Here is a 12,761-nt window from a genome sequence, read left to right as displayed (position 1 = left end):
TTGGCTGCAAGAGTGTGAACGGGCCTTTAGAACAGAGTGCCTTAAAAACTCTTCAAATCTCTTACTACCAGAGAACACTTCACATGCTGGCGCTATATCTGTGGTGAGTCTGGATTTTCATTTCACTAGAGTGAAGTTTCGGTGGAATTTTGGAGGTAAGATGGGCGTACAACTTTATGAGAAATGGTCGTTCATACTATTGACAAAAGTTTGTTTGAGCCAAGAAAGAAGAGATGATAATCGAACGAGCTAGGAAATGTACGGCACTTCCAAGTGTTCCACTTCTTCTTGATAGGTGGCGCCTTCTCTCGTCGTAAGGAGTTTAAGAAGTTTCAAGGCACTCGGTCCGAAAAACGTTGCAAGTGTGTGAACAGGCCTTTACGTGTCATCAGAAACAAGAATGTAATGATTCGAAATCGTTGGACATGTTTCTTCTCATTTCTGCAGCTTCTTCACAAGACAAGAGTTGGATGCTGGTGTCTCGATGACGCACGATGCAATGAGCTTAGACAGCAAGTGAGGTACGAGTTCCCCTGCGTAACTTAAGGAGACATGCGTGCTGCACGATTCTGGCTTCGACGCTCCTTGGCCGCACTCCTCTTCTTCTGGAGTCTGGTTCTACTCGCAAGTCTGTGGTACAACGAGGTGCCTGGTACCGGATGCAGGTGCTCTCACGACAAGAGTCCAACCGCTCTACCTCAGGGTGATGGCTCAACAGACAAAAGGTAGGAGCAACCGTTAGAAATTAAAACCCGTAAATGAGCGTGTACAGAAAATGTGTATGCCGCATCAGTTTGGTGGATCCACACTGTTAAACACACGCACGTACCCACTTCGACATCGACGCAGGGTATCCCCGACGATAGTGGCGGTGACCTGTGCGAGCGGCTTGGAACTCACCATGGCCAGTCTCAAGTCAGCCGTAGCATTTTCAAGGGTTCCACTGAGGCTGATTCTGTACGCCGATGTTGAAAACATCAAGCGTCTTCAAGACAGGGTAACTACGGCGTCGCACAGTGTGGTTTTCTGCATCATAAATCCGCAATTCACTGCTAATTCAACTCAGGGAAGACACTAAAGAATTTTAGGAAACTGTTTCTGCACATCCGATAGGGTACGATGGGTCCTTTGGTACGCACTGCGCATGTGCGAGTCTCCTGCGGCAGCACATGCGCAGTTTGTACCGGAGGGTCCATTGTACCGTATTGGATGCGCAAACACGGTTCCCTTAAACTCTCTACTGTCACGGTATTTGTGGAGAATAACATAGAGGACGAAAACCGGACGACCCGTTTCTCCAACTGACAGCATACATTCATTTTGACACCCGTCACCAAACACGACAGTCACCGCGCAGAGTTGGAAGGTTAGGAGGACAGGGAAGGAAGGGAGGGTGGGGGTGGAGAGAAAGTGGAGATGGAGGGAAAGAGAAACGTGTTTTTTAGCCGGCTACGCGCGCCGAAGTCAAAGAGGGGGAGATAATAAGGGGAGTGACCTTGAGGAGGGAAGGGCGAGCCTACTTCAAAGGCGCCTACGTTGGTCGCATTTTCGGACGCAGAAAGGAAACGTCGGCGTCGGAGAGACAAAGCAATGGGGACCCGATGTTTCGCGGTGAATGGCCCATAGCGAAGGCTTCGATTATCTGGCGGCCGTATCTTGACCTATGTGTTCCCACAGTCGTGGTGGCCGAGAACTCTGGTTCGCAGGAGGGGCAGGAGCCGACGTGCTGGGCAATTGGATGAAGGGAGTGGAGGGATGGGTTGGAAGCCGCCTGTTTTACCTCGTTGGCGTGCTCCCTCAGGCGGTCGTTTAGACATCGGCCTGTCTGGCCGATGTATTGCGAGCCGCACTTGAGCGGGATCGAGTAGACGCTGGCCTGTCTACAAGGAACGAACTTGGTAGCGTGTTTTTTGGGGCACGGCTTTGGGGCACTTGGTTTGTTAACTTTCCTGCAGAGCGAGGAGAGCCGGAGGCGACAAGGAAAGAACACCTGCGTGTCATGTCGGAGTGCTAACGATTTGATTCTGTGGCAGACGTTGTGCACGTATGGAATGCACGCGAAGCGGGAATGCACGCGAAGCGGGATGCGCGTGGCCTGCCCTTAGGTTGTGTGCTGGTGGCCTGGGCTGTTATAATACGTTTTTTATCGGGTCTCGAGTAAATCTTTTGGGTAGCCCGCTTTGATGAGGCGGGTGTGCTGTAGGGAGCAGCTCGTCGAGATTAGGTGAGGGCATGACTTGGATTGGGATGAGGTCAGGAGGTTTTGAACGATTCCGCTTTTGACGTTTTTTGAATGGTTGCTGTGGAAGGGAAGCACTGGTTTGCATGATCTTTGCTGGTAGGACCAGCAAATACCGGAATCCGAGGGGTGAAGGCGAAGATCCAAGAACGGTAGTCCGTTCTGTGTGGGGGCTTCGCTGGTATATTTTAGACCGAACGAATTATCTGAGAATATCTGCTCAATATTTTTAGGGTCAGAGGTGGCTTGGTGAACGATAAGGTAGTCATCTACATATCGCAATACGGATGTGCCCTGGGCGAGAGTTGTGAGGGCTTCGGAAACCTGCCTATCCACAAAGAACAGGGAGATCTCACTCAAGACGGGGGCGAGGCACAAGCCGATGCAAACCCCCGTCTTCTGGTCGAAGACCTTTCCCTCGTGCTCCACTAGGGTTGAACGTAGGTAAAGGTCGATTAGGTTCAGAAACCTCGACACAGAGATCCCCGCTGAGTTCTGGAACCTGACCGCGCCGTGGAGGTGTATAGCCACGCTGATGAAACTCTGCGCGGTGACTGTCGAGTTTGGTTACGGGTGTCAAAATAAATGTATGCTGCCAGTTGGAGAAACGTGTCGTCCGGTTTTTGTCCTCTATGTTATTCTCCACAAACACCGTAACTTAACCAGCACGATTCATTTCCACGAGTCTCTACTCTCGGAGGCGTGTTTGTTCTTTGCACGAGGGCCCTGATACCTTGGTCACAAAAGACTGCCTAAAGACATGTTCGAAGTATATATGCGTATGAAACAAACATGTCTCCAGCGAACACCATGTCTTTTGGATTGCCATGACATATCTGCGGTTAAAAAAAAAGGAAAAAAAGAACACCGGCTGCCTTTGTTGCTGCAAATTACCCATAACCCGAATCTGGAGTAGTTATCAGGCTAACGTGTGACCAGATTTAAATGATACTTAGATTAAACACGTCAATTTTCAGTGGAGAAACGACTCTTGTGACTGTTTAATTTCAGCATTTTTGTGAGTGTGCTTCTAGTAGAAAATGCGGAGAACGAATATTTCAAAAGTCATACTTTATCGTTGTCAATAAAGAGTTGGAGAGAAACTTCAGGTTCATATAGATACATATTTTGTGTGTGGTCAGAATATTTGGATAATTATCTGGTTATTTGTAAACCAGGGTAAAGGCTGAACTCCATGGAGTGAATTATGCGACGAATAACTGACGAACGCCATCCGATGACACGCACGCTTTGCGCGCGACGTAGCAGCCACTGTGGTGATTCCACGCGCAGACCAAAAACCGCCGCGCAAAATTCGTCCCATACAATTCAGCCTTTAGGCTTTCGTTTCCCGTATCAAGATGACTGCGTTAATTCTTCAATCAATAAATGTACAAAATATTTCTTTTCTTTTTTGACACTCAACAGCTGCAATACTGTCATTCAAACAAATATATTGAAATAGTTCTTCTACATGACTTTTTCGTTCATATATCGGCTGTGGACAGTCTGTATCACGGTAGAAGAAAGTTGTTTATAAACGGCGGCACCTCGCCACGAAGCAGGTGCGGCAAAGGTTTGCTCCCAATTATGGCAAACGCCGTGAGATGGCGCGGCGTGACAGGAGCTCGAGAAACCATCCTTATTTACGCACACGCTTTGAAAGCAAGCAGCGTGCGAGGGCGCCTGCGTGCGGAGCCCCAACCCGACAGCGCACCTGCCGGGAGATGCGCGAAGTCCGAGTAGAATTTCGGCCCTCTTTTACTCTTTGTTCCAACACCGCTTCCTTTTTTTTTTTTTTCCACCGTGGTCTCCATATAGGTCAACACGCCGCTCTGACGTCGTGTAACTGCGGTGGTGCTGCTGCTGATGTGACGCCTGCGGAGACGCTTTACTTCAATTTATTGCACACAGACAGCGCTTCTACTCTGGGCACTTCTTTATTTTCCCTGTGTTTTTGCGCGCTGTTTCCGCTTTACTTCACACACACCTGTTTTCTGCGCACGCGCGATGCCCACACCTAGTGTAGGGAATGCATGGGTTTGTTTGTAAACAACGCTTTGTCCTATACATGTCGTAATCTTGCGTCAATATAATCGTCCAGATCATGCAGTGGCCAGCGAGTGCCTTGAACCGGATTACCTACGATCTACGCTTGGTGATGTTCCCGAAGGAGAACTTTGAAACGTGGAAGAAACAGTTCAAGCCCTGCTCTTCGCAGCGACTCTTCCTCCCAGTGGGTGTTTCCTTTGTATCCCAGGACATTACCGTGACGAGGTTCCGATGCACCATACCTCAAAGGACGGTGTTCTTCTTTACGCGGCTATATCCCTTAGGGGCAGTCTAATATCAGACATCATCATCTTCACCGTTTTTTGTTTTTGGTGGGTGGGTGGGTCAGCGGAAATATAAGCTGACCCACTTTAGGGCTAACTGAAAGGGGCAAATGCCGCATCGGGTTCCCCCGGCATGCCGTCATGAAACCGAGGAAAGGGGGCAGTCCCTTACTTGGGCTTCCCCGCCTGACCTTTAAGCCGAACCGTCATGAACGCCCAGCTCATATTGCCGGACTCTGTATCAGTGTCTGAGGAAAGTATATTTTTTTCTGTCACATTGGTAAGGCAACGACTGTCCGCCGTATGTTCAGAAACAAAAAACAAAAAAAAACATGCGTAATACTTTTGTCACTACTGATGTATGATGACATGAATGGATTTTCTCCCTCTCGTGAAAGTCAGAGTGGAGAATACTTTCCACTATCTTGACCATAATGCGCAGAGCAACATCAGTTTATACCTACAAGCGCTTTAGGTTTGAAGGCTCAAGTGCTCAAGTAGACTTCCCAGTCACAAAGTGTAAATATAATGAATATTACTCAGCAGATCTCCTGCACTTTTTTTCATTTCTTCGCCTGGACGACTTTTTCGTTATTTTCGCAGCAATCAACCGACGCATAGTATCACGTCGTTGAGGAAGCTTAATTATTATGCGTGCAGCGCGTTTTCAAATGCCGTGTTTACCGCATTCTCGGAAGTGGCCCCCCGAATCCCGACTGATGACGTCATAGAAGTGTTTGGTTGTTGCGTGTCGCGATCCTGGCGGTGGCAGAGCAGTGGAGCTGGATGTGGCAGACGCCTGGTCGTCTGCAGGTCACTCTACAGCCAGACAGTCGACAGAAACCAAACCGAACACGAGATGGGACGTCGCGACGATAGCGATCCTTGCTTCCCCTCCTCGTTTTCGCCAGCATTTTTACGACCATCTGACAGCAGGGTTCGTCTCAGACCGCGGCGAGCGTTTCCAATTTAATGCGGAGGCCTCCTGCATAAATTGGTAGGAACTACGCGCGCGGTGCATTTTCGCGTGCCCAGAAGGAAAGCACCGAGAAAAGCGGAGAGGTTTGGGGGCGATCAACGCTTTCGGTCCCTCCTTGCTTCTCATAATACAAACGCCGCCCATAAGCGCTGTCTCCGATCAAACACTTGGGAACTCTCTGCAATGTAGGCTCAAGTCATGTCGCGGGAGCTGACACGACAGCTACCGCAACGTGCCTTTGTGTTGCTAGTCGTTGATGCGTGTACGGTATAAGAAGGTATAAACCCTGCAAATGAAGACGCGTTCCAAGCTCCATAGCTGATGTCAACCACCCGGATGTTTTTTTTTGTTTTTTTTTTTTCTTTTTTGTCCACTGTAACCAATACTACATAGACGGTAAGGCCTCGCGATGACGTCATCATTGGTACATCCTCGATCTTCCCCCTAGAAAGACTATCCTATCCAAAAGGAAGGACACGTGCAATGTGATATTTGATGACAACTTTTGCGCGGCGTTACCTGCAGGACATGCTACCAAACGAGGATGCAGTCTTGTACGTGGACGCCGACACCCTCTTTTTGAACCCTGTCGAAGAACACTGGAACGTCTTCGAGAAGATGAACGAGAGCCATCTGATGGCCCTAGGTTACGAGGGTGAAGACGTAGCTCACAACGTTTACCACCAGCTTGCCAAGCACCCTTACCCTCCCCCTTTCGGTACGTATGTACATAGACTGCTCTACACTGTTGGAACAATCACGATATTCGCGCTTTTTCTCATCTTGCACCAAAGAAGGCATAACTTCTGTTAGTGAACTAGACGAGTGCTTTCGACCACACTAGAAGTTTTTATTGGCCACAGCCCTTAAACCCAAAGTAGCACTGCCTATATATCATGGATAAGATACGGTGTGTGCAGCAGACATGACGACTGAATGATCTCCGGTCACCTCTCAAGCATGTGTGAAGTATGTGCTTCATACATCCATACATCGATTGTTCGATCTAACAATGTCAGGCAATGCGCACACTTGTTCCTTAAAAAAATGCTTTCTCTTCGATTGTATTTTTTTCGATTCTCAGAAAAACAGACAATTAATGCCGTTTTTGAACAGGCTAACATGTCGAAGAGATGGCCAAAAAATCAAAATAAACGTTCGTGTTTAGACAACGCAAGGTAGGTCTGCCTCTGAGATATGGCGACAGTGGTTTACGTTGTAGATAAGACATTTAGCCGGTGCAGTACGGCTGCTAGCCTCGGGCGTTGAAGATGCATCACCTAGAAGTGGTACTCGGCCACACGCTAAAACGATGCTCGTCGTCATCGAAACGGGCAGAGATGGGGATTGGACCAAGGATGGCAGGGTTCCGCTTGTGCGAGCCTTCGCTCCACGTGCTCCTAGCTCCAGTGCAATGTTTTCGCTAAATGTAGCGGGAACAATTTTCCTCTCAATATTGCGGGACTATTTCTCCGCTAAACGTCACGCTGCCGTGCGACATCACGCAGTATCATGATGTGATTATGTTAGCTTACGTGACTCCATTATGTCACGAGACTGTGAGACGTCATATGACATCGTGGATTTTGTGGCTGTGTTTGGTCTGTGCTTAGCAGAGCGCGCAGGTGCAAGACACGGCGAGTAACCGGGATTTTTTTACTGTCACAGGAGCGAACGCCGGCGTTATGGCCATGAACCTCACGCGCATGCGCAGCTTTGACTGGGCGTCGCGCCTGGCGCCCCTGAGGGAAGAGTACGCTGGCCGGTTACTCTGGGGTGACCAGGACTTAATCAACATCCTCTTCAGCTTTCACCCGGACAAGCTGTTCATGTTGACGTGCAGATGGAACTACCGCCAGGATAACTGCAGGTTCCACGATTCGTGCTCGGGAGAAACGCCCGCCTTGTTGCACGGTACCGCGAAGTGCTTCGCCGCCCCGTTCAGGGCACCTGCCTTCTCCACCATCTACCGGGTCATGGGGAAGGTACGTGAGCCATCCTGTTTTCAAACAGACAAATAGAGAAAGAAAAAAGAAACAAACATGACACGCAATATGTTGAGTTTTCGTACGTCTGAAGTGTGTCGATTGGCCATCTCTCTGTGTGTGAGGGGGGTTGCAGCTTATCTTTGCGAAGCTAGCGCAACAACACACGGGATGTGCATAACATAGTCGGTGACAGCCTAAGAACCTGAGCATATTATCTTCGTTTGCTGTGCTACTCGATGATAACGCCGAAGGCGAATCACGAAGGATGAAGCGGTAATATAAATAGCGACGCGGTTTTTTCAGCCCCACCCCCCCCCCCCCCCTCCGTCAGTTACTCAACAGATTCCTAGTCCCCCAGTCATTGTCAACGGTAATTTTCCTGGTGTAAATTATTGACGTTATAAGCAAACCTTTAGCTTTATCTGGTTGGGAATCACTTAGTCTCAAGTTTACCGCCATTGGGGATCATTCTTGAGTTTGCGTTTTAATACTGGTCCCTACGGACTTCACATAACTTTAACCTACCGTAAAATACAGGCAAGCGCCCACTCAAAATTTATAGATAATCACGAAAAAGTGGGGATGGGCGCTTGTCCGGTTATCAGTTTTATATATCAATGTACTGTGCATATTTTCTCGGATCATACAAATTTGGCCATGGGCGCTTAGTGTGGAATGGGCGGATGCGCGATATTCTACAGTACGTGTAGCGATTGACTATTACAGTTTGTGATGCAAATGACTTTTCTAAATAGATTCTCTTACAATATTAATCTCGTATTAGCGAATGAGATTCAACACGAATGTAATTTGCGAGCATGCCGGTCACATCTTATGACGTCCGCTTATAACGACTCCTATATTGGCTTCCATAATAATTTCGGGGAAACATAATCATAATTTCTTTTGGCACGACTGAAACACCGCATAGAAGAGGAATATATTCAAAAAATGAAAGACGCTTACAATCCCCTGTTACGCCGAATTAGAGCACAGCTCTTAAGGAGGAGGAGGGGAAGGTATAGAGAGGAGGGTATGCACCTCCTCCTCCTGTGTACTCTCCCCTTCTCCTCTCCTGCTCACCTCCCATTTAGAGGGAAATTTACCCATAGTGACATCTGGAGTGACTTCACAGGTGACCCTCGTTACATCACACGTGACGCCACGTGTGACATCATCATGGGAGATCTCCCATATTGTCCCGCGCCGTTACGCCGTCGGCGACGCCGACGCCGATGTATATTCCGCTCACCCGTTAACGGGCAACTAAGGCCACATTCACACAGCAGGCGTCTCGCCCCGTCCCGGCGAAAGCGCCGTGCCGAAATTGGGGCGGTGCGAGGACGTTAGAGTGATCGAACCATCGGCGACGGATCTGCCGACGGTGGCTACGTGAATGGATAAATGTTGTCGGCCTTGTCCCCTTAGATGGGGGGTAGCTCTCTCCATGTAGCTGAGAAACCTTGCGGCACCTTTGAAATTCCGCGTCGAACTTTTGTATACAGTAAGACTGTGTGACCGGCATAACGTATTAATTTCTGGCACAATTTCACACATCCCTTGATATCTACTACCAACCTTCTAATCCTGTATTTGCGGTCGCTTTGTGGCGGCGTCGACTACCAAAAGTAGCGGACGATCGGCGTCGATGGGCGCAGCCACAACTGATTTGTTTCTTGAAGCTGGAGTTCGGGTTGCCGATAGCGATTTTGCATGTTTCGAAACATTTTATTTGTCTCCACGTTTCGAAACGAAAACGACAAGATCCACCGCGAGAGAGTTTCATATCAGTCACTCCTCACGCCACATTTCATCCCCAATGATTGACGGCCGTATTTTCTTTCTTCGGCTGTTCTTCCTTAAAATCGCAGTTACGTCTACCGCAAAGGAACCGATAGGGTCTCACCGTTTGGAGCAGCAGCTCAGCGGTAAATCCAAATCTCTCTATGCCCGTTGTTCAACTACGTAAACATCAGACAATGCGCCCGTCGTCTCGCTGGCCTCGCTCCTTCCCGAAAAGAGCTTTCATGGCGTCGTCTTTAAAGCGTTAGGGCACAGTACGGTCTGTTCCACTTACACCGCCCGCGGCCGTGGCCATGGTCACCCAACTTTGAAGAATCCGCGAAATTCAGTCAAAGTTTTCTTTTTTTTGTGATTGGCCGCCCCTCGATGGGGCGGGGCGCCAGCTTACCCGGTCTCCCGCCGGCGCCGGAGACAGAACATCGACCTTCTACTCATTTCGGCTTCGGCGGCGCGATTTCGGTCGGAAACCGGTCCCAAACCTCCTCCTATGGCGGAAAGGAGGGTCAGCGCAATCATCGGACGGGGAGAAAACGGCTGTGTGAATGAGGCCTAAGAGCTGCGCCTTAAAAAGTTTGAGGACACCTAAGAGCGTTTTTTTTAGCTGTGAATTCGAAAACATTAGTGTCGTTCTTTCGCTCTCTTGGTTCTCATGTTGTGTACTGACGTCGACGGCCATGTTTCCACACTGCCGAGGTTACAGCCGCCAACGAGGTAGATGCGTCAGGCGCCGCCATGTTCCTCGGCGCCAAGAGGAGCAGAAGCGGCCGCAGCGCCGGCAGGGAGTGCGGCGGTTGGCTGCGGAGACCGTCTTGGCTCCATGGTGACTGCTGCGCCCCTGTGTGAGGCAGCGGCGGGAGCGCTCAGCCCGGCCCGGCGCTTGAGAAAATCACGTGTCCTTGATCATCTTCGTCGCGCTCATAACGTAACGTTAGTCCTAACGTTTCGCCTAACTTTTGACCCGCGTATACCCGTGTCCCCCCCCTTCACGTCAAATAGCTGCGCGTACCGGTTTACGACCTTAGACCTCAAAGCGTAACGATAGGCCTAACGTTAGGCCCAACGTCAGGCCAGCGGGTACCCGCGTCTCCCAATCCCGCTGCGCCCCCAGCAGTTCGGCTGGCTCCTTAATAACGATGAATCCGTTTCTATAGAGCCAGATGACGCGTCGCACCCACTTGAAATTTAGGTGTCGTTTTGATCAGCCAATGGGAATTTACGTGCCGTTTTTCGCTGCCAGACAACGCCGACTTCGCTCCATCAGACAGTTAATGCTTTCACATTAAAAAATAATTGTTGTTTGTGCTTGGCCAGCGGAAGGTTAGTCAGCGAAAGTGGGCGTCTCAGCAACACCACCCAAGCTTTAAAAATATGGTGAACCGAAATTTGGATTTCCGAAAACAATGCAGGAGCTGTAGGCGGGACGCTACAATCCTTAGAACACTACTTGTAAGGCGATATCTCGAATAGACGGCCGTAGTTTTGGAAAAAGAGGTCGAGTTTGAATGAGGCCGACGAGGCCCGTGACGTGAAGATATCTCATTGCCTCCTCTATCGCTTCGCCCCCTCAAGGCGGCGAGGCGGAGAAGACCCGAGGCCGTTCCCTCTCCTTCTTGAAGAAGACTTAAACATATCTGTCAAATGCGCTAGCTTCTTTTTTTTTTTTCTTCTTTAAATACTGTTATCCATTTAAGATATTGCTGTATGAGTGATGTTTTGGTGTTTGTAGCATCCCGTTGCACGCTTTTGTCACCGTGTTTTGTGGAATCCAGATTTCGGTTCAGCATCCCTTTAGGCCTCTCCGCTCTTCCTATGACGTCGCGCTACACTTTCAAAAAAGAAAGTACTGTAGTACCCTCCTTAGAATCCCGGAGAAAAGCTCACCGGAGAAAAGCTCACCGGAGATAAGCTCACCGGAGAAAAGCTCACCGCAAGACCTGCGGATGCGGAGAAAAGCTCACCGATTTTTTTTTCCTTCTTGTTATATAGAGGCTGTTGGATCATACGTAACGTATATCAATTTATTATCATTAAAGTTCGTCAGCTTTGTCAAAAAGAAAATGTCCTTTTTCTATTATTTGCCAAGCTTATTAAGTATATCGCTCCCAGATTAATAATGGCGGACCAGTTTTTCCTGCGGCTTACTCTCTAGGCAACTAAAGCCTAATATCAATTTATTATCATTAAAGTTCGTCAGCTTTGTCAAAAAGAAAATGTCCTTTTTCTATTATTTGCCAAGCTTATTAAGTATATCGCTCCCAGATTAATAATGGCGGACCAGTTTTTCCTGCGGCTTACTCTCTAGGCTACTAAAGCCTAACTGAAAATTTTATAAACTTGAATAACATGAAAAAGTTCGAAAACTTATGTCTCCCTAAAACCTAAAAATCAAAACTGTAAACACCGAAAATCTGAAAGTGCATGCGCAACAACGCGGTGCCTGAAATTCTCTTTGAAGCTTTTATTAACCTTTGAAAACAGGATAAAACGGTCAGTAGGATATTGAGGCTTCTTTCTTCCACGGACATGCATGTTTTCTAGCCGTTCGTGCTGGTGTTTCCGCGCGTTGCCTTTGTGTGATAGTGCCCTTCTGAGGTGAGCCACTCATGACTTTCAGAGCTACACACTGGGACCGTTGTTGCTCGTGACCTATATAAGAAATAGTCTTTTGTAAGGTAGCGAATAGGGCGAGTTGGTAAACGTTATACAAGATGAAAACCGATCAAACGACGACGAACGAGTGAAGACAACAAACACGACAAGACGAAGCTGTTCTCGCAACTAAAGTTTTCTTAGTGAAATTAACAGAAAGAAAACAGCGTAGCCTACACTGATTGCATCAACAAATACCTACTTAGCTATTAGGCACTACAGAATATTTGGAGCTGAAACGGTTCACCACACCGCTATTCATATTAGCTCACAAAGAACAAACCTCTTTATTTGACAAAGCTACCGACGGCGCACCCTCAGTTGTCAATAGATTGTTGTCTTTTTTACCGGTGTACGATGTTTTGATAACATTTTTGCGGCTTCACTATTATACACAATGGGTGATTACTAATTTCTGAGGAATTAGTAAATATGCCCAATGACCTTCAAGAATATTACAAGAAAGAGGACACATTTTTTTTTTTTTAAATGAAGTGGCGAATGCAAATTGTGTTAAATTGCCTCTTAACGCAGAATCCGCTAAGATAAAAAAAAAGAAATCGGTCAGCTTTCCTCCGCATCTGCCGGTTTTGCGGTGAGCTTTTCTCCGGTGAGCTTATCTCCGGTGAGCTTTTCTCCGGTGAGCTTTTCTCCGGTGAGCTTTTCTCCGATACTTCAACGAAATTTGAAATATTCCCGTCGTGTTCAAAAATAGGTTGAATATGATACACAATATCCGTAAATGACAATCGCACGTTCGTATTTTA

General features: G+C 48.1%; 1 protein-coding gene across 1 annotated transcript in view; it reads left to right on the top strand.

The window, feature by feature from the left end:
- Window positions 1–495: 495 nt before the first annotated feature.
- LOC8031737 (glucoside xylosyltransferase 1) overlaps window positions 496–12,761 on the top strand; it is a 48,084-nt gene continuing 35,818 nt past the window's right edge. The window contains exons 1-5 of the mRNA XM_029989696.4: window positions 496–725; window positions 850–997; window positions 4,344–4,475; window positions 6,080–6,272; window positions 7,223–7,539. Of these exons, the coding sequence (XP_029845556.2) occupies window positions 553–725; window positions 850–997; window positions 4,344–4,475; window positions 6,080–6,272; window positions 7,223–7,539 (963 nt within the window). The 5' untranslated portion in view covers window positions 496–552. The remainder of the gene's footprint in view (window positions 726–849; window positions 998–4,343; window positions 4,476–6,079; window positions 6,273–7,222; window positions 7,540–12,761) is intronic.

This window comes from Ixodes scapularis, unplaced genomic scaffold, assembly GCF_016920785.2.
Source record: "Ixodes scapularis isolate PalLabHiFi unplaced genomic scaffold, ASM1692078v2 PGA_scaffold12__126_contigs__length_90152505, whole genome shotgun sequence".
NCBI lineage: Eukaryota > Metazoa > Arthropoda > Arachnida > Ixodida > Ixodidae > Ixodes > Ixodes scapularis.
This window is presented reverse-complemented; position numbering and strand designations above follow the sequence as displayed.